Source organism: Amphichorda felina (genome assembly GCF_050947745.1).
Source record: "Amphichorda felina strain 45539 chromosome Unknown scaffold_7, whole genome shotgun sequence".
NCBI lineage: Eukaryota > Fungi > Ascomycota > Sordariomycetes > Hypocreales > Bionectriaceae > Amphichorda > Amphichorda felina.
In genome coordinates, this window is record NW_028145043.1 from 2,446,310 (window position 1) to 2,469,486 (window position 23,177).

A 23,177-nucleotide genomic window follows, 5' to 3' on the forward strand; every position below is an offset into this window, starting at 1 on the left:
CGCACCGCCACCTTCTTTTCGGGCCTGAAGGTCTTCGCAGCATGACTGCTTCCCCTCAGCTGTCGCGATGACAGATCAGGCGCCCGGCTCGGTCGACGACCAGAGCAACCAGCCCTCATCCCCACAGTCACCCATCGATGCGCCGCGCAACAATGACCCGGCCAAGAGCTCTACCAAAGGCAAGGAGTTAGCCCCCGCCATGGCGGGCGGAGTAGCGGACTCTGTATCCCCAAAGGATCCGAGCTCGGAACCCCCTACGAAAGATGATAGCGACACCGCCGAAGAGGACGATAACGACGATGAGGAGGAGGGGGAGGAGGAAGACGACGCAGAAGAAGAGGAGGACGAGGACGAGGAAGACGAGGACGAGGAGGAAGATGAGGAGCCCCAGCTCAAGTACGCTCCACTCACGCAGCATCTACGAGCTGTGTACCGGAACGGGGATGCAACCAGCGCCTTTCTCGTGGCCGGCGACAAGATGATTGTGGGCACGCACAATGGCAACATCCATGTCGTCCAGCTGCCCATGTTTCAGTCGATGCGCGTCTACCATGCCCACTCGGCCTCAGTTACGGGCATCTCCATCTCACCATTCCCCCCTCCTCTACCGAGCGACAAACCCGAACCGCTTCAGCGACCGGCAGTGCAGCCGCCCCTTGCGAGGCCCAGCTCGCGGCATTCTGACGCATCCACCGCCTCGTCCCGGAAACCCCGAGAACCTCAGCAGGTGCCGAGGACGCCATCGAACGAGATATACATCGCTACTTCTTCCATGGATGGAAACGTGTGCGTTCAGTCACTAGTCGATCTCAGGGATGTGCAGCTGCGGAACTTTGCGCGTCCAGTTCAAGCTGTTGCGTTGTCCCCAGACTACCAGAACGATAGGACATACCTATCCGGCGGCCTCGCCGGCCAGCTCGTCCTGACTGTCGGCGGAGGTATTGGGCGAAGCACCTCCACACTAACAGGTGGTGCAGCTGCGACAGCTTCAGGCTGGCTAGGAAGCATAGGCATTGGCTCCAATACAGGAAAGGATACGATTCTTCATTCCGGCGAAGGCACCATCAACACGATACAATGGTCCACGTCGGGTAAGTACGTTGTCTGGTTTAACGAATATGGCTTCAAGATTATGCGAACCCATCTACATCTCGACAGCAATCACTCGGAAGACGCGTGGAAGCGGATAGGTCACTTTGACCGGCCAGACACGCCCGAATGGGAGACTATGGCTAGCGTCTGGAAAGGTCGTGCCGAGTGGATTGACGAGACTGCGTTTGACGGTCATGATCAGGACTCCAAACCTCACGACAACATATCATCGCCAGCAGTAGAGAAAACGAAGAACCAAGCGGCCTTGAACAAGAAGAAAGTCGATCGTTTGATTGTTGGCTGGGGGGGTACCGTCTGGATTATTCACGTGGATCCAGCCGGATCAGGTCCAGGGAAGAAGCCGGGCGACAAGACCCCAGGCGAAGCTCGTTTCATCAAGATGTGAGTACAACGGAGTCGTCAACTATTTCCATGCCGCTAACGGAACCCAAGGCTTCATCTAGGATGTGTTATATCGGGCATCTCATTATATACTGAGAGGCTGATGCTCGTTCTTGCCACCTCCACTGATGACGAGGAAAGTGACGACGAGGAGGATGCCCCTCAATTTCGGAGCTCCAAGGGTCATAGATCAAACTCTTCAACTGCATCTGTAGGAAGTCAGCCATCGGGTGGTATCTCTCGGACTCAGAACAAGCACCGCCCCGAACTGCGGCTCCTCGACTTCGAGTCGGAAGAAGAAGTCAGCAGGGATAGTTTGACTATTAGCCGCTATGAGAGACTATCCGCGCGAGATTACCACCTAGGAGTCATACCGCCTCGCAATGCGGCTGCCGTCGTATCTTCACGTGGGGTCCTGGAAGCCCTAGGCGGGATCGGTAGCGAGATGTGGAACGCAGCGGTTAACCCAAGATCTTTGTTCAACTCCGGAGCCAGCGTCAGAAGCCGTGGTAGTGCTGATGATGCAGCTTCTAGTGCAATGACAGGGAGCACCGCAGGCACAATTCGCCCAGTTACCAGTCACCCATCTTCTGTGCACCCAAACCTTGCCAAACCTGGGGCCAAGATATTTATCCACAGCCCGTACGACTGTATCCTGGCGACCAAGAGAGATCTTGGCGATCACCTATCCTGGTTGGTGGAGCGGGAGGAGTACCAGCAGGCTTGGGAGTTGTTGGACGAACACCCCGAGATATTGGCACCATCCACGGAGGGGCCGCCCGACGCCACCCCACCGACACCAGGGAAACAGCAAGGAGGCGCAGATAACGTCGAAGACGATGAGTCGATTGCCGATTCCACTTATAAGAAGATGTATTCGCCGGGCGAAAGGGAGAAACGGCGGATAGGCGAGCTCTGGATACAGGAGCTTGTTGAAGAAAATAAATGGTTTCAGGCAGGCCAGGTCTGCAGCAAGGTCCTTACCACGCCAGACCGTTGGGAGAAGTGGGTGTGGACGTTTGCCGGGGCGAAGCGCTTCGATGAGATCACAGACTTCATACCAAACGTGCCACTGAAGCCACCACTCCCCACGACGATATACGAGGTGGTCCTTGGACATTACCTCAAGACCGACAAGCCTCGATTTAGAGAGCTCCTGGACCGTTGGTCGACTGATCTGTTTGATATAAGGACCATCACGACAGCTCTGGAGAATCAACTCAAGTTCCGTGATGTGCGCGAAGACAGCGTCGAAGAGGGGGAGAGGGGTCGGGATTGGCGCATTGTCATGGAGAGCCTAGCCCGTCTCCATGAGGCCAACGGCCGTCAGCGCGAAGCCTTGAAGTGTTACATCAAGCTTCAAGATGCAGATTCCACGTTCCGGTTGATTAGAGACGGTCACTTGGCAGAATCCGTCGCGGACGATATTCCGGGCTTCATCGGTCTCCGCGTGTCCCCCGATCAGCTTCCCCAGATGACCGAGAAGGATCTCGAGGAGGCAACCTCGGAAGCCATTACCCTCCTCGTTGATGAGGCACAGCACGGGCTTGTCCGACCGGAGGTGGTTGTCGAGCAGCTCCTGGGCCAGGAACTCAACCTCTATCTCTACTTTTACCTCCGCGGCTTATGGAGAGGTGAGGGCCTAAAAGAGCACACCGTGGAGAATACCGACCGGCTCGTGCTCGACAGTCAATCCCTAGTAGACAGATTCGCTGATCTAGCGGTTCACCTGTTTGCCACGTATGACCGAGAACTTCTCATGGACTATCTGAAGACGTCCACGTCCTATGTCCTGGAAAAGGTATGTTGGACAGAAATTAGCGCCATAGCATCTACTGACCATCTTAGGCTGTCCAAGAGTGTGAGCTCTTCTCATACTACGATGAACTAGTGTACCTCTACTCCAAGACTGGCCAGATGAAGCGCGCCCTTTACCTCATCATCGACCGGCTGAAGAATGTCCACAAGGCAATCGAGTTCGCCAAGGAACAGGACGACACAGATCTATGGGATGATCTGCTCAACTACAGCATGGACAAGCCGAGCTTCATCCGCGGCCTGCTGGAGCAGGCCGGGACGGCCATTGACCCCATCAGGCTTGTGCGGCGTATACCCGAGGGTCTCGAGATACAGGGCCTGAGAGAGGGCCTTACACATATGATGAAGGAGCATGAAATCCAGTACAGTATCAGCTCCGGTGCCGCGCGAGTACTGAGGAGTGAGGTTGCGGCCGCACAGAACGACCTGCGCAGTCGTCAGCGAAAGGGCGTCAGATTTGAGGTCGTTATGAAGTCGAAGGACCATGTGGACGTGGAGGCGAATGTCCCACAAGGACCCGATGAGGGAGAGCACAGGCATATGGAGCCACAGCCAGGGCACTGTGCGCAGTGCCACGATCCGTTCACCGAGTACGAGATGGAGACACTGCTCGGGTATGCGTGCGGCCATGTCTACCACGTGAGCCACCTGATGGAGCTGCTAAACAAGGGGAAGAAGGTGGATGTTGATCTCGGGGCCACGCCGGAGGAAGGCGGGCGGTACAGTGTTGGGATGAAAGTCATGAGGGCTAGATTGTTGCGGGACAAAGTCAGAGATGGGTGTCCCCTTTGTCATCCTGGGGATATCAGGTAGCAGCATGTCAGTTTTGGTAGGTGTGTGTGAGGGAGACCAGTTACATATTACCGGCGCTTGGAGTCCTTCTTGGCAGGCGACAGACATCAAGCTTTAGATCTCTTGATCACATTTTGTTTCATCAAATGTTCATTGTCAGTACCTGAGTAGAGCGTACCTAGAACTATAGCCTTCCGCATCAAGTCAGTCCTCTTAACTAGACTAGCACAACAGTTTTTCGAGTCTCCATCCATCAAGCTCTACCCCTCCCAGACTCCTGGCTCTGGGGATATTCCTTATGAACGCAGATTATGCCCAAGCATGTCCACCAAAATGTGTTTCTCAGACGAGGAGCGCGGCAGCCATCCCGGCGGCGCCAAAAACACCAGCCTGGAAGGCATCGACGACAGCTCCAACACCAATAGACTCGGTGCTAGGGGCGGAGCCGGTGGGCGTGCCGGTGGCTTCAGTACTGGTCGTGGCCTCAGTTGTCTCGCCGGAGGAGTGAGAGTGAGAATGGGTGCCAGAGGCGGCGGAAGTGGGCTCGCCGCTGCCGGTGGGGGCAGGGTCAACAGTAGGAGTGGTGATGACCACGGTGCTAGGAACACCCTGAGTAGAAGAGGGGGTGTCGGAGACGGGGACAGGGACACCGGTGGAGAGTGTGACGTTGCAGATGGTGGTCTGGATGATGGTGCAGTAGTTCATCGAGTAGACGAGGTATCCTAGATGAACGTTAGGGGGATATTAGGTATGGCGAAAGCGGGGGGCGTACCATCAGAGGTCATGAAGCCAAGTTCCTGGGGCTGAGCCGTCTCGATGCGGGTATAATCAGCTGTTACGGCCATCAATAATTGTGAAATGACAGGAGAATGCTTGTGGATAGCTTACAGAGGGGCGCGTTGGCGAGGACGCCAGAGGCGATAGCACCCGTCAGGGCGAGAGTGCGGACGAGGAAAATCATTTTTGGCACAACCAATTGTAATGACTTTAGCCTGAGCGAGAGTTAGAAGAAAATATTGAATCAACAAGTGTGTGTGACGGGCAGTTGTAGAATCGAATGGAAGTTTTGAAGCAAGCTTTGATGCTGGGTTGGGGTCGTCGTTGTGATACAAACAAACACTAGAACGAGCAGTCTGATATGACCAAAGTGACAGCAAAAAAGGCGCAAAGTACTTACCTTGAAATAATTTTTTGTGAATCAGAATATGCCACGATGTGATGTGTAGTCGAATTTCGTAGAAGTTGGCGACGATCCGTCAAGCGAGGAGGCTGGCGATCAAGATGGTGACGGGAGGAGAGAAGACGGAAGAAAGAAGAAGATCATAACGCGTCGTAAAAGTTAGCCAATCTTGTGCAAAGAAATAAAAACGCGTCACTGGCCTTGTCTTGACAGCTGCGAACATCTGGCAGAGGAGTGACAGAGGAGTGACAGGCGGCCCAGGGGGTGGGAGACGGGCGGTGAAACGGGCCAGGAGCACCACCTCCCAATTCACGGCACCATTGATCAGTTCTACAGGCCTAAACGGGAGTTTAGGGGATGGATGTCCCGAATGATTGGTGTTATCGGATACGCGGAGACATTTGGGTGGCAATACATCTATCTATTCGGGCTATAAACCTCATCGGCAACGCTACTAGGTCATAATGTTGATATGCTCATTATTTAGATATGCATTGATGCCCTCAAATTATTAAGAAATTGATGTGTTTTATCATAGAAAATCTGAAAATTACTGGAAGAGACTGAGTGGATTAAGTTCATAAATCACCGACTCATTTAACTTAGCTGGACATTGTAGACCTGATGAGGTATTCACATCTACATACCTTTACCTCTCTAACAACTTTTCAATGCTACAGCATAGCCACCTAATCAAATTTTCTTGTGCCAATTTATCTTTACCAACATATTAAGCCAGGCTTGCTACGCAGTCGAATGCTAGAGTTTTTATTTACTGCGTAGATGGCCTTGACTGTCGAGTTCTACCCCCGGTCTGTAGGGTAGGCGACTACTAGCTAGGTGGGCGTGCTACCTAGTGCGCTTTAATGGAATGTAAGATACTGTTTAAAAACAAAAGCGACAGCTAGTAACTTCAAACTGAAAATCAAATTCTGGGACTTGCATATCCTGTTTTCAAACACACATGCGAGTACGAGCACTTATGGTTCTTGGTGTTGGAAGGGATTACAACCTGCCAAAACTTCGGGAGGCCCACCAGCTCATATCTGAACCGTGTCTCCACATATCACTCGCCCACCCACCGACTAATTTTGACAATTCCCTCATGTAGCAAAATTCCCTCAACTACTTCAACAATTCATCGGGCGAATGGTTTAGTGGTATAATACTCCCTTAGCATGTTCAAAGCATCTAACTTGGGAGTGGTCCGGGGTTCGATTCCCCGTTCGTCCAGTCGACGGTGGCTAAACACCACCATTGTACCAATCCATTCTTTATTTTTTTGCGTTGTTGAGCTTTTTTTTTTTTTTGAGATCTGGCAGTTGGCACCGTTGCCATTGCCCTTTTTGCTTGTACTTGTTGTGAGTTGAGACATACGGGCACGAGGCAGAGCGTGTGAACGATGATGGAGGGTCAAGACGAATGCTCTCTGCTACCTACCTTATATGTGAATAGGGGAAATCATGATGTACTACCTGAACCTTGGGAGATGATATGGGGGAGTTCAACTGGCATTAATTGAAGCTGTGTGAGGCAAGGAAACAAACACGCTGTCTGTATGCAAGGACCAAAGAAAACATCACGCAACAATACCCGCTACAACGGCCATCAGACTTCCGTATAAGCCCGCGCAGATGACACAGTCCGTCATCCCCCGGTCCGCCGGTAGCCTGGCCAGCATCCCCGACTGCACCAGCGCGGCCGCCACGCCAGAGAAGACAAGCAGCACGATGACCATGCGCTCCAGGAAGCCCGGTATGAAGACAAACGTCAGGATCGGTACCAGCACTGCGATGGCGGCTGCGTACGCGAGGTACATTGGAGAGTGTGGCGAGCGCAGGGGCCCTAGCCGGTGCGGTGGTTTGCTGGCGGGTTGGACAGTGGATTTTGGCCGGGCCGGCGGGGAGCCCACGACGGACGCAGTTTGTGGTGTGGGTGTCGAGTCGCCTGCCCTCCCACGTGGTACCTCGTGAGTCGGTTCGTCCCAGTCAACCGGCGCGAGGGAGACGAGGTCGTTGGTTTCGTCGAGGAACCTGGTCTCGGGATCCGAGATTATCCCTCCATGGGCCAGGAAGCCACGGTAGTCGTCAATCTCCTCCTGTGTGGGAGTCGGCATGTACTGTGTTTCCCTGAACGACGAGATGATCTTGTCTGGAAGTCATGTTAGATGCGCGAGTCCGCGGGGATGAGGCGCGTGAGAACTTACTGTACTGAGACAGCCTCCAGCCGATTTTGCCGAGGACTTCCTGCTTCTGCCACCCGAGCTCGCCCTGCCCCATATTCTCCGCTCGCCGTGACGCGGGCATGAAGCCCATCGGCATGGCCCTTGCGTTTGTATCGGCCGCGTCAATTTCATCGAGCTGCTGCTCAAGCTCCACAATCTCATCCTGCAGCTGCAGCAGGAGGCGATGGTTTAGTGCCTCGAAGCGCCGGTAGATGGGCGTCACCTGCGGGAATCCATACAGGTTCCCTGTCAACTTTAGTGCCAGATGCTGATATCCGGTCAGGGGAGGTTGTTGGGGAGGCGGCTGCAGCGGCTGCGATCCCATATTCTGCCCAAAGTACGGCGGCTGCATGGCTGGCACGTTATTTCCGGGGAACGGCGGGCCGTTGGCATTCCCATATGTCATCTCGGGCGAGCCATGCCAGGTCGGACCGCCCTTGGGGAAGCCGACGGCTAAGTTCGGAGGGTGCTCGTGTGATGAATAGATTGGTGACAGCTCACGGCCTGGCTGGGACTGGAATGGGTTGTCTCCAGGCCCCCGTGGAGACACGATGTGCTCTGGGCTCCAGCTTCGGTGCGAGTCGCTGTTCCGGGTACCGTGTGAGAAGACGTCGCTGTGACGACTACTGGGTGCAGAAGAGTGGCTCAGGACCGAGGGGGAGGCTGGATGGATGCCGCTGCCTCTTCGCCTGCCGCCGCCGCCGTTGCTGCTATCGACGGAGCGCCGGATGGCCTCGGAGGTGACGGTGGGGGAGTCCGGGTCGAGGTACCGGAAGGGTCCGACGTGGGGTTCTGGCTCATGTGGGTGTCCGCGCAGTTGAATGAAGGGAGGTAGTGGAGAGTCATGCATGTTAGTCATGTGAATTTCATTGGGCTCTCTCGGATGCGGCTCCTTTTCTGAGAAGGCCAAGGACGTGGTTGGCATGGGGATGATGTTGGCCATTGCTGGGCGTGGAGAAGGTCCTTCTACCAAGACGCCGTCTTCATCGGGACAGTCTTCAACGCTGGGAGGAACAGGGCCGCTACTTTCAGATGCATGTGAGGGCTCTCCGTGTCTGGGTCGAGCGCCTGGACTTCCATGAGACTGTTGGTCGTTGCCTGGATTGCCCAGCTCCAACGGCTCACCATCCTCAGACTCGCGGAATTCGGCTGGGTTCGTCATTGTATTCCTATAGACTGAATGGGATGGGAAAAATATCCAAGCGGGATTAGGCGAGACTAGTCAACGATTGCTCGACCTCAGCTCCGATGGGGTGGGTGGTCTTGGTGATGAACACGGGAAATAAGTGGTCGTTACTGGGTAAGCTTGGGTCTCTACATGGACGTCAGTTCCAAGCGCTTTGCTGAAGCAAAACAACAAAAGTAACCACGGGGACATGTCTCTGACTTACCAGCGATGGTTAGATCGTATGGAGTGGTTGGACGTGAATCAGTGACAGCTGGTTTGCGCCATGGGACATATCGAGGCAGATACCGGGCTTCTCAAATAGCATGAGGCGAATGGCATAAAACGAGGCCCTAGGCCGGCCAGAAATAGATGGGCACAGCGACGTCCATGATGGCACCTTGCGTTGGGCAAACACCAAATGGACAAACAGGACGAGCAAGGTAGGGCGAGAAAGCGACGGGACAGCGAAGCAGAAGTAAGGGGGCGTCTGCTGGCACCCTCCTCCTCGTGATGGATGGATGCAAAGGACGTCACCTCGGCTGGGACCATGTCTCACGCACAAGCTGAGGGGATGGGGTGATGGCTGTCCATGTATGGGGTGATGAGTTGGAGTCTGGGGGCTTGGAAGTTGGAGAGATGGACCAGACCGGGGGGGAGAAGGCGGACAGTGCGCTGAGAACTGCGCCGTACTGTGCGGCGGGCTGCATCTTGCGCTGACAAGTCCTGGTAATGGCTGCGACCATCAGCGTAGCCCAAATTTCAGACGACGCCTGCACGAGATATGGGAGTAATTTACTCCATGGTTATGATCTGATCTCTTCAACTCAGAGGCATCACTTCAGATCAGGGGATTCAGACCCTTGAGGGCCTGTCAGATCTAGATATCAGACCGCACTGTAACACACTGTACGTCCGGCACACCGGGAACTCTTCGGGAACGAGCTCCACCAGAGCTTCAACTTTCTTCCACTTTGACGCCCTTCGTCGCGACTTGGCCAACATCTCCACGGTTCTCTCACGCCGGCCCCAGCCGCAGAGCTTCCAACGTGGCAGATTCCGCTGGGGATTATGCAGCTTGTGCGGGTGATTCCAGTCCTTTGCAGCCTGCAGCTTTAGCGCCCGAGACGGTCCTCCATCGACCGCAGCCTCCCGATAATTGGCGCCTGATAACAGTCACACCAGACGCTTTGCGACTTCGCGACCAGTGCGAGTCTCGGCTTAGGGGACTGGTCCACGCCACTGGCAATTTATTCACCGAGGCGGATACAGCTTTTTGATAGCGACTCCGTAATTCGCCGGTGACTCTACCTGGACCCTTCAATTCCCTTCGCGACACGTCGAAAGCCCGCTAGAGCAGCTCAACGCCCACACATACCACATACCACAATGGCGCGCATACCGATCAACGAGCTGGGGAGATACCTGCTGCAAGGCCACCTCTCCCGACGGAGCTGCCTTGGCCAGTGCCGACATGCGCCTCGCCGGGCACTGGTTGGGCCAGCGCCCTCTGCACCTCGGCCATTCAGGATGCTCCACGCCGCCGCCGCCCAGGAGCCCAACGGGGCCCCTGAGCGACCGCAGGCCGTTCCACTGCGCAAGCAATTGAAGGACGAGGCGAAGCGGGCGCGCAAGCAGGGCAAGAACAAGTCCAAGAAGGACTCGCAGACGGTGGAGGGCTGGGAGCTTACGGTCGGCATTGAGATCCACGCGCAGCTCAACACGTCGCGCAAGCTGTTCTCGCCTGCCGTGACATCCTTTAACGACGACCCCAATAGCCATGTTGCACTTTTCGACGTCGCCATGCCAGGCAGCCAACCTCTCTTCCAGGCCGAGACGCTGATCCCCGCGCTCCGCGCTGCCCTTTCCCTGAATTGCGACATCCAGCCGGTCAGCCGATTCGACAGAAAACACTACTTTTGGTGGGATCAGCCCTCGGGGTACCAAATCACACAATATTACCAGCCCTTTGCGCGGAACGGCCACATTACCCTCCTGGCTCGGGATGGAATTTCCGCGGAGGACGGGGAGAGCGTCACTGTTGGTATCAAGCAGGTCCAATTGGAGCAGGACACAGCCAAGACACTGGCGCAGACAGACAACACGCAATGGCTGGATTTCAATCGTGTTGGTGTTCCCCTGATTGAGGTGATCACCGAACCACAAATCCATCACCCGCGCACAGCAGCCGTGGCCGTGCGCAAGATCCAGCTCCTCCTCAGCACCGTTGACGCTTGCGTTTCGGGAATGGAGGCGGGAGGTCTGCGAGCTGATATCAATGTGTCCGTCCGGAGGACTGGTGACCCGACCGCGCCACTGGGCACCAGGACTGAGATCAAGAACCTGAGCACCATCAAGGCAGTCGAGGATGCCATTATTGCAGAGAGAGACCGCCAGATCCGGGAGATTGAAGCTGGCGGAAAAATTGCTGGCGAGACGCGCGGTTGGACAATCGGCTCCAAGGAGACCCGGCGACTACGTGGCAAGGAGGGCGAGGTCGACTACCGGTACATGCCTGACCCCGATATTGCGCCTCTTATCATCGGGGATGATCTTGTGGATCATTTGCGACAGACTCTCGCCGTTTCGCCAGACACGGAGCTTGACCATCTGATCACCCATTTTGGCCTGACGCCCAAGGACGCCCTCTCACTCATCAACCTCGACAATGGTGCCCGCGTGCAATACTTTTACAGAGTGCTTGCTTCTGTCGAGGCCATGATTGAAGCAAACGCCGCTGATGGTGAGATGCCCGACGTCAAAACCTACGCGGGGCTGGTTGGAAACTGGACCATCCACGAGCTCGGCCGTCTGACCACGTCCAGAGCTGGTCCTTTGGGTCAGGTGGAACTCGACTTCACTCCCGAAGGCGAGTGCATCCAGGTCCCTGACTCGGAGCTGTCGCAGCTACTCTTCCACCTGTACAGCAAGCACATCACAGGCAAGGTCGCCAAGGAGCTGCTCATGGCACTCTACTTGGGTGAACTGGAGGGCAGTGTGCTCGACAGCATCGAGGCTCACGACCTGTGGTTCAAGGAACTCTCGGCGGAGGAGTATGGCGAGCTCGTGGACGAGGTGCTCGAGGCCGAGGACCAGGTCCTGCAGGAGGCTGTCAAGAGTGAGACGTTCCCGCAGGGCAAGCTCATGTTCCTCGTCGGGAAGATGATGCGTGCTGGCCCGACGGAGAGGATTGACCCAGCGACGGCAGAAGGGGTTCTGAGAGCCCGTATCGAGGAACTACGGGGTCCGTGAGTGTCTACCAAGAGCTTGCCGTCAATCTTTTGATGCCGAGTTCCCTCTTAGGGCCATCTAAGGCTGGTTCGCCACGTATCGTGAATCAGTCCTAGGCCGTACAGGCTTTCGGACTAGTCGATTGACGGATGGCGAGTCCATCTCGTAAACTAGGTCGGCGACGTTCAGGCCGCGCCCTTCCGCGACCCAACCACAGCTCCATTTCCAACAAGCCTTACTCCATCTTCACAGCAATAGTCACGAGCTCCGTCTACGCACCGGAGACGACTATTCCGGGGCACTGAGCTTGCTGCAGATGCAGCCAGGGCTGCCATTTCGGTCCCTGGCGGACATGGCGACTCTATGGCCTTGACCAGAGACTGCGCAGCAACGTCTCCATCGGGTGATATAGTTCGCGAGCGGATAATATGGAACAGTGAGGTACGAGTGCCTTAACCAACCTGCACATATTAAGTAGGACACCAATTGTAAAACAACCCCCGTGCAGATCGCATGTTTGAAAATCACCGTGATTGTGTCTCCACTGACGGGAATTGACTGTTTGCGGACTGTTGGTGACAAGAGTGGATCACATCGCAGCAGACCTCATCAGCAGCTCACCAACGGCACCCATGGCGTCACCCAACCCAGCGATGGGAACCCAATCTTCCCATATTTCGATCTCTGCCGGAGTTTGCCTGTCCATTCCCCCGCGTCATCATTGATAAATGTTCACGTGCAGCCAGAGCTTCTGTCCCGGGGAACGTCGTCCTAACTCAAAAGGCAGAGAGCTAACGTGCACATGACATCATGACCAGGTCAGAACCGTCAGGGCCTGCCCTTTGACGTCAACTAAAGGGCATTTCTTTCGAGAAACCTCTATTCTCGTCTTCCTTCATCCCATCCAACCAATCGATCCCGAAAACTGAACAGAATACGAGTTCTCAAAACCACCGCCATGTCGTCGTCCATCATCGCCCGCCGCGCGGCAGTCGTCCCTCGGGCCATCGTCGCTGTCCATGCGCAGCCCGCCCCGATGCCGTCGAGGTCGTTCAGCACAACATATGCCGTGCAGAAGACGGCGGCCGAGTCGGTCAAGGCCGGGCTGAAGAAGGTGGACCGGGTTGTGAGCGACAAGATTGTCGTCGGGATCGATGCTGCGGGTACGTGTATCCCTCTTCTTGGAGCCCACTCTCTTCAGTAAAAAAAAAAAATAGGCTTTCCTGGTTGCTGATGCTGACTGACCTGGGGGTTCGTGCAGTCTCGGCCAAGGATAAGATCAAGCATGAGTCTGAAAGGCTATCCGGAAAGGCCGAGGGCGAGGTCGAGGAGCTCAAGGGCAAAGCCAAGAAGATGGGAAGCGAGTTTGAGGGTGAGAGCGAGGAGCTGAAGGGCAAAGCTAAGAAGTTTGGGAGCCAGTTTGAGGGCGAGGGCGAGGAGTTGAAGGGCAAGGCCAAGAGGTTTGGGAGCGAGGTCGAGGGCGAGCTAAAGGGCAAGGCGTCCGAGGCAGAGGGCAAGATCAAGAGCGCGGCCGAGAAGGCCAAGGAGAAGTTGTGAGCTGTGTGCGCGTAGTAGCACCATCAGCCGGAAAGAGGAGAGCAGCGCAGTGTATGATACGATTGGGCGACCGACCTCTGGAGTTTGGGATGAGCATAACTCAACAAATCTTAACGGTGGATTCTAGCAGGGAAAAAAGGACTAGTTTTGAGAATCATTCGAGATGTCATGTCATATATATATCGTGGCCGGATCCCTGTCGAAGAAACATGCCAACCAAGAAAGACAAGGGTATCCAGCACAAAATGGTGTTTTCCGGGACTCCATCATCATTATCGAACGAGCAACGCAAACCATCATCCTCCGCATCATCAGAAATCTTTCTACTCTCAAGCGCGCTTCTCCACCGGCTTCTTGACGTTGATCTCGCCGAGCGGGAAGCTGACCCAGGTGGTCTCCTCCCGCATGATACCCGACCCACCGGCGTAGAAGGCCAGCAGGGCACAGATGATGGAGACGCCGCCACCCGCGCGGTTGACCCTCACGGCAGCAACCGGGTGGGGCACCTGGAGGAACTGGGCCAGGGCGAGCAGGAAGAAGGCGAGGGCGAGGGTGCTGAGGACGGCCAGGATGGCAATGTTGGTGCGCAGGGCGGCGATGACGAACAGGATGGTCAGCAGGCACCAGGCGATGAGGAAGACGCCCATGGCGACGCTGAAGGCGCGGGCGTCGCCGTGGTAGGCGTCGCGGATGCCCAGCGAGGGCACGATGAACATGGAGAAGGACAGCCAGAAGGCGCCGTAGGAGCAGTGCACCGTGGTACCGAACGTGTTGCCCACGCGGAACTCCATCAGGCCGGCGACGAACTGCGCGGCTCCGCCGAAGAAGACGGCGAGGCCGAAGACGGCCTGGTCGGGGCCGATGCCCCCAAAGGGGTTGGACTCGGGGAGGCTGTCGACGAGTCAGTATTACTTGCGATAGTAGGGAAGTGGGGGACGAGGAGGAGGGGGAGAGACATACCCAACACCGCACTGGTAGAATCCAAGGACGAGGGTGGTCAGGGCGAAGCTGATCAGGCCCAGGGGACCGGGATTGGCAACGCTGAAGAAGGTCGGGTCGTACACCTGCGAGACGTACGCCCTGGGGAGGGACCGCACGGGGCTATGGTTGGCCTCCATGTCGTACCGGGCGGGCTCGTGGTAATTGTACTGATCCTCACGACCCTTCCGGTACTGCTGCTCATGCTGGGCCATATCGGCCGATGCAACTGTGTTGTTGGAGGACATGATGGTGGTGTGTGGTGGCGAGAGTAGTTGAGGAGAGAGACTACGGTGACAGACAGGAAGAGTGAGACTGTCAGAAGGACTCTGGGGTATGCTTATATATCGAGGCCAGAGGGGATCAGTGTGTCTCTAGATCGTAATAGCCCTAGGTCAGGTCTCCCTCCGTAGCTGGGGTACTAGGAGTTACGGAATGTGCATAGTAATAAGATGCCAAGCGGGGAACAGACCCCATGATTGATCTTGGAGGAATAACCTCTTGCGGGGTTCAGAGATACGGGCTAAGGGAAAAATTCTTAAACAGAGACCATGTGGGTAGACAGAGTCAATCCCTTTTGTTGAGTGGCCGGTACCTGGAGACGGCTCGTTGGAAGAGTGGACATGGGCTGATGGGTTGGATGGGCTGGATGGGCGCCGGTAGAAATTCCGGGGCAACGGGATCCGCATGGCGGCTGATTACGAAGTCCGGTCTCGTGCCTAGGAGGCTAGGATCCATCCCTACTGTTACTACTCGCAAGATTCGGTAGGAGTAGGCCGATGCTAGACGGACTCTCGCGGCGTCGGACTCTCGCGACGTCGGTCGTCGTCCGGACGGCTTACCAAATCGTTCACTCCCTAGTGGGGGGCGACATGGGAAGCCCGTCCATGGCACCATGGCAAAGGTCCCCGAGACATGTCTCGGACGAGGGTGATGACGGATATGACGGATCCTCCAATATACACTTCTTCCAGAGATTGGACAGTTGAAGGTCCTGCAATATGCGTCACCGTATGCTCATCTTCCGGGATGAACCAACACATTACCACAAAGAGAACATGGCTTTATGTGTGATATCCTCATTGCACGACTCTGGTGGGAGGCGAGAGACCATGTTGAACCATGGCGAGTCATCAGCGAGTGCCATCAGCGATTGCGACCGGTCGAACTGGACGAAACCACCGGTGGAAATCCGTCTAGCAGAAGCGAGTCGGGTGCTTTCCAACCTCCGTCGCCCCGGGGAGAGCGCCAGGCCAGCAGACTCTCGACCGGCGCTCCCTGGACCCAAACCTAGTGGCAGCCGGCGCCGTTCTACGGTTCCACAGAGGAACGGGCTAAGCCTCTAGTAGGAGGGCTCCGGAGGCCCGTGCAGTTGCAAGCTCGCACTCTCTATCCACCGCCGCCACTGGCATGAGTCGATATTGCCGAGCCCAGGCCGGCCAGGCGAGTAGCAGGGCCAGAATTGCCCCATTTGGCCCCCCTGGCGGGTCCGGGCGGAGGGAGCAGAGTGGACCCCGGGGCCAGTCTCGGCCCCCGGAGCTGTGGGGCCGGGTTTCCCTCTCACGAGTCCTGAATTCCTGTCCTGCTCCACGATCCATCTCGCCTTGGGCAAAACGGTCCTCCGGGGTTGGGAAAAAGGGGGGGAGGGGGAGCTCACATTACAAACAATCACAAAAAATTATTCATGCTTGGGGGGGGGGCTGTGCACCTTTGAGGCCGTTGATTTTGCCCGCGTGCCTCGCCGCCCACCACCACGTGCGTCGTCACGACCACAAGATGGGCGGCTCGAGATCTCGGTCTTTCTCTGATTTTATGAGGTATAAGATTGAAAATGATCAATTTTCCCATCCCACAAAAAAAATGCTGAGACAGGCCGAGAACAACAGCCCACATCAGCATCATGAATCTGGGTGGTCCAGTGACCCTTTGCCAATCACCCTAGGATCTCTGTGCCCCGGCCAACCGTGCCCTTACGTTAATCGGCCAATATGACTTAGAATTTTCGAATTTTCGAATAACTAGCCGCACCTGTTCGGTCGACCCAAGCCCCCGAGTCTTGAGGTTGTGAGACCTGCTACAGGTAACAACCTCAAGGACTTGGGTGCAGAGGAAGGTGGGTGAATAGTTTTGCTGGCAGCTCGATGCAGCTATTTTGATTTTTCAAAGCAAGATCTTACCCTAGACATCGTAAAGGCATTCATCTTCCGCAATCGAGATTAATACCCGAGCATATTCCTTATAATACGATGTATGTAGGATCAGTGATCGTATTCCGCTCGTATACGGGCCGACGATAGCCCGGTATTGATAACCTAAATGTGTTCCTATTCATGATTCCCCGCATTCCATTGTGAAGAATGAAGCTCATCCTATGATTTACATCGGGAGGAATAAAAAAGGATAAAACATTTTAGGAAAATGACATTTAAGACATTTCTTTCAAAATTTAGAGACAAGACTAAAAATTCTAGGTCCACTTCAAGGACCAAATCGTCTCAGATTCCTTGTTATGATTTAACCCTCGTCGGGTTTGCCTCCTTCTGTGAAGTCCAGAGGATCGTGCTTGGGTCCTGCTGGTGTAACTACGATCCTACCATTGAAGGTACATATCCCTCCCCTCGAAAATATAGAGAAGAGAGAATATCCCTAATGCAGGTACATAGATTCGTGGCGTTTCACTCATGTGGTCGACGACAAGACAGTCATAGCCGAGACCTACTGGCCAGGTAATCCACTGGATGGTAGAGTTTTGAACCGCGTACAGGATCAGAGGACCCAAGGAGTCATCCTTTTCTTCTGCGTCAGCAACAGAAAGGAATTCGACAAGCTTCGAGAGCATGCACAGGCCCTCCTGGCCACCATACGCGAAGTGAGAGAAAGGAAACGCGTGCCGGTCATATTGTTGGGGACGATGGGTTGCGGCTCTCAGAAGACAAGAGTCATTACTCAAGAAGGTATGTTGTCAACATCTTCGTATGGAATCATTCGGTGTATCTTGGTAGTTGACGACTGCGATGCCCAGAGTGCGACACCCTAGCTCGAGAGATTGGCTGCGCGTATTTTGAGTATATTCCAGGGAAGCCAGAGACGGAGGCTAATAGAGACGCCGCATTTCTTCATATCCTTCAAGAATGTAGTCAGGAAAGTGCACCGTAACTCTGAACTCTCAAAGTGGATTCCTGCTGCTCATTAGACGCACTAGGTCGGAGCACGCTTAACACGATAGTAAATTGATGGGTATATGTGTCCCTTTATACTTTAGTAATTGAAAGTCATGTGAAAAATCTTATGCATTAATTTAGGAAATATAGAGTATATTAGGCCCTCGGGGTAAATTGATCAGGATATATAATCATAGTCAAGTTCCTCATAAAAGCGCACCAGGAGTATAGGATATGATTCTAGGTGTAGTGTCTGGTGATGGGCGTATCAGTATGAGTACATCCCGTACCTTGGTCACTTGCCTCCGCTTCATCGTGTCGGCATTGTTCAATGGGAACAAGGAATCTGCTTACGTAGTGGATATAGAGTCGGCCCTAGACTGCTTGATATATCCAACTTCAAAACCATCCGTATGAGAGAACATATACAGGTCAGAAAATAAAGTGGGAATGCATTTATAGTACGATCTACAATGCAAAGATCCTGACTTCCGCCTTGTTATGTAAGTAATCCTGTAGCATGTTTAGGGAAGTTTATCGTCCATCACCATGTGTCCCATGTCAGTTTCTAGTTAGTGCTGATTCTATGAGATCATTCCAGATTTTATAGTGGAGTGCCACTGGGTTTCCAATACACAATACGGATACTAGTACACAAATCGCCACTTTCTATCCTCTAAATGACGTCGAATCCTGGAGAAATGGCGGCTTGCCCCAGATTACCCCGGGCCAGGTAGTGTCGAATGCGGGAACCCCCATGTCACATTTATTTGGGGAGCTCGACAACGGGGAAGATCTCAATCATCTAGACATCAGATGAGGACCAATTGGTGCTAATCAGGGGTACTGCCTGCCATAAGGCATCGTCATCGTCATCGTCACCATGTCCACTCTCCATGTAGCTACGATAAAGAAAGGCATTTAAGAAGCACATAGATCCCTTCATCCCTCATCGCTCCTTAGAACCTCATCCCTCCCAAGAATCCATCAACAGCATCTCCAGCGACAGTCACTATGAAGTTCCCCGTCGCCCCAACCTTGGCTGCTGCTACCTTGATCGCCGGTGTAGCTGCCGACTTCCAGATATACGTAAGTCTGAGCGCAATGCCGTGGATACATGTAAATATGTCTCGGGACCTGATGCTGAAACAATACCAACAGTACGAAGAAGAGCTCATAGCCGATACAAGCGGCGGGAATGTCGTCACGAGCATTCGCATCTTTGACGGAGAACCCTCATGCGACGATGTGAGCTCGTCCCCAAGTCTCCCAGATGCAGCCGATGCGTCCAGCCCGGGCTACTCGCGATGCGAAGGCTGCGAAGACATGAAAGATATCAAGACCTGGGACATCGAGACACTGGAACTCCATTCTTCCGGTGACTGGGGTCACTTCACCATGTACGGTACGTGCAGGCTTGGTCCTACCGGTGTTTTATTGTTAATATGATTGATGGTCTAACAAATTCTGGCAGAGGCGGAGGGCTACAAGCTTACGCCCGCAGGCGGAGGCCCACTGCAGGGCGAGTGCACGCGCGACAGCGGCGACGACTATGACTGCACTCTTGCGGTGGCCAATATGCATGGCACGAGGCTCTTTACTTGCAAGTCGCCCTTGGACGGAATGCACGCAAAATGAGCTCTGTGGGAGGATCTTAATGCGGAGGGCGATGACATCGTGTCAAAGTATCAATATAAGACGAGGTCTATACCTGGATGTTTTTAAGGTGGTCTGAAGTCAAGAGACATCATGACCATCATCCTACCATAAGTTAATAGAAAAGGAAGGGTTATGTGTAATAGACAAGTATTCTATTAGCGGAAGTTATCTACGAGTTAGCTGTGGCTTACAGGCTTTGATTGTAGATCCAGCACAACCAGAGAGTTGGTCCAGAATACTCGTACCATCCTCAATGATGCCTTGCAGCGCACAATCAATCCAGGTCTTCGGAGTGCAGAGTGTCTTGTGCTGTGCCTCGGAGGTGCATCAGTCAGCCTCACCGACTCAGCCCCGAGGACAACAGCCCAACATCTATAGGCCGTGTAAACTTATCGGGCTCCGGGATCGCCATCTCCCATCTCCTGCAACTTTCCTCATACATCACTCCCTGCCGCTCCTACCCATCTTAAAAATATCGAACATATTGTTTATTCTCGTTTGAAACTACCGCAAACAACGCAGACTGTGTTCCGAGAGCCTCTCGACTAAGGCGATGGCAGAGCTTGCGGGGCTGAGCGTCGCCGCCAATGTCGCCCAGTTTGCCGTCCTTGGTCTCCAGACCGTTCAGTACCTCTACCGCGCATATAAAAAAACTGGCGACTTTCTTCAGGAACGCGATGATCTAGAGACCATTGTGCGCAATGTGCGCAGTAGCGCAGAGGCTATCGAGAACTCCCCCGGCGGCCTAGGCCAAGAGCTGCAAAAGCTCGTTGACCAAACTGGCTGTGTTGCTCGCGAGCTAGAAGCGAAGCTACGAGAGCTACAAAATTGCGGAACCAGTGACAGGCGTCGTGCAAAGTTCGGGTTTGCTTGGCGCGCATTCCAGACCAGATCTGATATTGAGCATCTGCAGAACCGGTTACTCCCACTGAGAGATGAAGTGACACATCAACTCGTCGTGAAATCATAGTAAGTGATTTCTCTTCTATTTTATACTACCGTTGATTGAAGATATCTGGGCTGTAATGAATCTTCTCCCAGGGGCTAGTATCTACAAAACGCTCAAATTTTGTAACATCACAATATTAAGCATATCGATATTGTGACTAAGAGCACCGCGCCCGAGGGGGCCTACATCCCCAATAGATATTAATTAAAGCTCCACTATCTTTATCCATACCATTCACTTTGAATATTACGCTAACAGTACTTAAGTCAGTCACGAGAGGCGCTTCTTGGAGGTGTCAACGCGATAAGTCCAAAGCTTTCGACAAACAATATCGAGGCAGCGAAGAAACTCCATGAGCTGTGTACAAAGCTCACCGATCTTGAAGAAAAAATCAAGAATGGGAAGGGTGACCAAATGTATGCCACTCTAGATGCCATGGCACAAGAGGCCCAAAAGACGACCCGACACTGTATACTACGGCACAGGGTCGAGAAAATTCTAGAGAGTCTTCTATTTGAGACCATCTCAACAAGAGTGTCGAATATTCCATGGGCTCACAAGAACACCTTCCAGTGGTCTCTCTCTGATGAGAACGCCTCGCTAGCAAAATGGCTACGATCAGGCAATGGCAGCTACTGGATCAAGGGCAAAGCTGGCTCCGGCAAATCGACACTTATGAAATATCTCCAGCAAGAGCCGCGTGTCCGCGGTCTGCTCCAGGAATGGGCCCACGGTGGCCCCGTGCTTGTCCTGGGCCACTTCTTCTGGGCACACGGAACCGACCTCCAGCGGAACTTGACCGGCTTGATTCGCACACTGCTCTTCCAGATCTTCCTACAAGACCCCGAGTTGATCGAGAGAATATGTCCTTCCAGGCTGGATTATCTTAAGTATCGCCACCTTGAGCCCTGGACGCTGGAAGAGTTGAAACGATGCTTTGTGTCCCTCTCCACAGTAGAGACGTTACCTTCCAAGCTGTGTATCTTCATAGACGGTCTGGATGAGTTTCAGGATAACCATGGCGATGTCATTGATATCATTCAGATGACATCCCAGAGTGAATGCATGAAGCTCTGCGTCTCAAGCCGCCCGTGGTTGCAGTTTCAGAAAGCATTCGGCCACCTTCCCTGGAAACTTTGTGTCGAAGATGTCACCAAGGAGGATATCAGCAGATATGTACAAGACAATCTAGGCCAGAATGATTCCTACACCATAATGCGACGGCGGAAGCCTGAAGAAGCGAAATCGCTGACACGAGAACTCGTGGACGCTGCGGATGGAGTTTTTCTATGGGTGTACTTGGTCACAAGAGAACTTCTGAGAGGCCTCACAAATGATGACGACATTGAAACTCTCCAGAGACGACTGAGAGACCTACCTCGGGACCTCGAGAATTATTTTATGCGGATGCTTCTCACCATTGACCGCGTTTACTACTTTGAAACAAGCGCGCTGTTCACCATGCTGGCCTATCCCCAGCTGTATCTAAATACTCACCTCACATGGGCTTACAGACGGAGCCTGCCTAGGGCCGAACTCGTATCGAGGGGCAAAATGCCAGATTATGAATTTCTCGTCTCAAGAGTAGCGCCGTCTAGTTCCCAATTAGATAGGCAGCAAACATGGGCCGAGAAACTTGGCGATGGCGATGATATGCAAAACTTGGAGTTCAAGTATGATCCAAACGAGGAGAAGAAAAAAATAATTGCCAGGTGCAAGGATCTGGTCCACGTTTCTGAAGTATTCGAGTTCACTAGGACCGGACCGGGAGGATTCAAAGTTGGTTTTTTTCACAGAACTGTCGCCGATTTCTTGGTTCTGCCAGAGACCAGAGGGCTCATCAATACCCGTCTTGAGGAGAAAGGGGCCCAATTTATTGCCCCTGCAGCACTGGGATATGCATATTTAGAACTTATTCATCTGGAGATGGGAGCCGTGCCGAGGCAGTTACATTCCCATCCAGCCTACAAGCTGCAGGTAAGGTCCCTTGAAATATGGGTCATCCATCTAGCCAAGCAAACCAGGCCTTACTCGGAAAGAGTGAGCTCTGATATTGTGCATCTTTTATGCCAATTGGCCCCGGATTTTGCTAGACTTGCCGGTGCTCCTATTTCCGAAAACCTGCAGGCATCTAACGAAAGCTATAAAAGATTCTTCCAGTTAGCGAGCTATCTAGGCGTTGGCACTTTCAAAAGCAGCGGACTTTGTTCGTGTGATACTTACGGGTCAACTACCCGGATCATGGAACGGCGTTGGATGCCGACTTGTCGAGAATGCTTGGGAAGCTTAGGCGAGCCAGATCTGATGCAGATGCTCCAAATCTGCTTGCAAAAGAGATGGGAGGTCGAATTAGGAGACGACGACGAGATAAAGGTAAAAGAAATGGACGAAGCAGATCTCGGAAATGTCAGTACCACGGTGTCGTTACTACAAAAGCTTGACACCAGCGAAGTGATGGAACGCGTATGGTGCAGCTGCTTGAACACCATCCTGTGGCTCAACCAATCACGTTCTCGGCCGTCCAATTTAGAAGACGTTTGCCGACTTCTGATCCGGTCCGGTGCCCCGAGATACGTCCGGACTGACCAGATGGGCAAACTGGGGGACCATTTGAAGGCCGAGAACTCGCCAGTATGGGCGCAGGCAGTGGAAATGAGCAGGCCGGTCGACACATTAGACATCCTCAAAGACATCCTCAACTTCCAGGACGACACCTTGGGACAACAGTTTCTTGAGGCAGCGTACCTCCAGCCACGGCCACCAGAAAACACCTCTTCACCTTCCATCCTTGGCCGCTGGTTGAGGTGGAGGCCCTGGGGCGGAAGTCTGGAATAACAATACTTACGCCCAAGTCCCAAAAAAGAAGCAAAGTCAGGTCGGTAGACAACAGTCGAGGTCAAGCTAGGTCATCGATATTGAGCATATTGAGTGCTACTTAGTGTGGGTTTCACCCACATGGATACCACCTG

The 23,177-nt window shown here is 53.8% G+C and overlaps 8 protein-coding genes and 1 non-coding gene across 9 annotated transcripts; 6 read left to right on the forward strand and 3 right to left on the reverse strand.

The window, feature by feature from the left end:
- Window positions 1-67: 67 nt before the first annotated feature.
- On the forward strand, window positions 68-4,125 carry VPS41 (CLH domain-containing protein; the record flags this gene model as incomplete). Its single annotated transcript, XM_083196933.1, has 3 exons — window positions 68-1,494; window positions 1,594-3,295; window positions 3,343-4,125. The coding sequence occupies 3 exons, from the start codon at window positions 68-70 to the stop codon at window positions 4,123-4,125; spliced, it is 3,912 nt and encodes a 1,303-aa protein (XP_083048141.1).
- A 321-nt stretch (window positions 4,126-4,446) lies between these two features.
- Window positions 4,447-5,065, reverse strand: ACO1O0_007562 (uncharacterized protein; the record flags this gene model as incomplete). Its single annotated transcript, XM_083196934.1, has 3 exons — window positions 4,447-4,826; window positions 4,877-4,936; window positions 4,993-5,065. The coding sequence occupies 3 exons, from the start codon at window positions 5,063-5,065 to the stop codon at window positions 4,447-4,449; spliced, it is 513 nt and encodes a 170-aa protein (XP_083048142.1).
- A 1,362-nt stretch (window positions 5,066-6,427) lies between these two features.
- ACO1O0_007563 lies at window positions 6,428-6,517 on the forward strand. Its single transcript has one exon. It is a non-coding gene; the product is annotated as a tRNA-Ala (tRNA).
- A 346-nt stretch (window positions 6,518-6,863) lies between these two features.
- Window positions 6,864-8,451, reverse strand: ACO1O0_007564 (uncharacterized protein; the record flags this gene model as incomplete). The annotated part of the gene is made up of 2 exons (XM_083196935.1): window positions 6,864-7,435; window positions 7,491-8,451. 2 exons carry the CDS (start codon window positions 8,449-8,451, stop codon window positions 6,864-6,866), a joined length of 1,533 nt encoding a protein of 510 aa, XP_083048143.1.
- A 1,611-nt stretch (window positions 8,452-10,062) lies between these two features.
- Window positions 10,063-11,925, forward strand: ACO1O0_007565 (glutamyl-tRNA(Gln) amidotransferase subunit PET112; the record flags this gene model as incomplete). The annotated part of the gene is made up of 2 exons (XM_083196936.1): window positions 10,063-10,139; window positions 10,203-11,925. The coding sequence occupies 2 exons, from the start codon at window positions 10,063-10,065 to the stop codon at window positions 11,923-11,925; spliced, it is 1,800 nt and encodes a 599-aa protein (XP_083048144.1).
- A 937-nt stretch (window positions 11,926-12,862) lies between these two features.
- ACO1O0_007566 (uncharacterized protein) lies at window positions 12,863-13,461 on the forward strand (the record flags this gene model as incomplete). The annotated part of the gene is made up of 2 exons (XM_083196937.1): window positions 12,863-13,067; window positions 13,166-13,461. The coding sequence occupies 2 exons, from the start codon at window positions 12,863-12,865 to the stop codon at window positions 13,459-13,461; spliced, it is 501 nt and encodes a 166-aa protein (XP_083048145.1).
- Window positions 13,462-13,790: 329 nt separating this feature from the next.
- Window positions 13,791-14,687, reverse strand: ACO1O0_007567 (GPR1/FUN34/yaaH family-domain-containing protein; the record flags this gene model as incomplete). Its single annotated transcript, XM_083196938.1, has 2 exons — window positions 13,791-14,352; window positions 14,422-14,687. The coding sequence occupies 2 exons, from the start codon at window positions 14,685-14,687 to the stop codon at window positions 13,791-13,793; spliced, it is 828 nt and encodes a 275-aa protein (XP_083048146.1).
- Window positions 14,688-18,614: 3,927 nt separating this feature from the next.
- ACO1O0_007568 (uncharacterized protein) lies at window positions 18,615-19,238 on the forward strand (the record flags this gene model as incomplete). Its single annotated transcript, XM_083196939.1, has 3 exons — window positions 18,615-18,689; window positions 18,762-19,005; window positions 19,075-19,238. 3 exons carry the CDS (start codon window positions 18,615-18,617, stop codon window positions 19,236-19,238), a joined length of 483 nt encoding a protein of 160 aa, XP_083048147.1.
- Window positions 19,239-19,812: 574 nt separating this feature from the next.
- Window positions 19,813-23,043, forward strand: ACO1O0_007569 (uncharacterized protein; the record flags this gene model as incomplete). Its single annotated transcript, XM_083196940.1, has 3 exons — window positions 19,813-20,177; window positions 20,475-21,991; window positions 22,499-23,043. 3 exons carry the CDS (start codon window positions 19,813-19,815, stop codon window positions 23,041-23,043), a joined length of 2,427 nt encoding a protein of 808 aa, XP_083048148.1.
- Window positions 23,044-23,177: the final 134 nt, after the last annotated feature.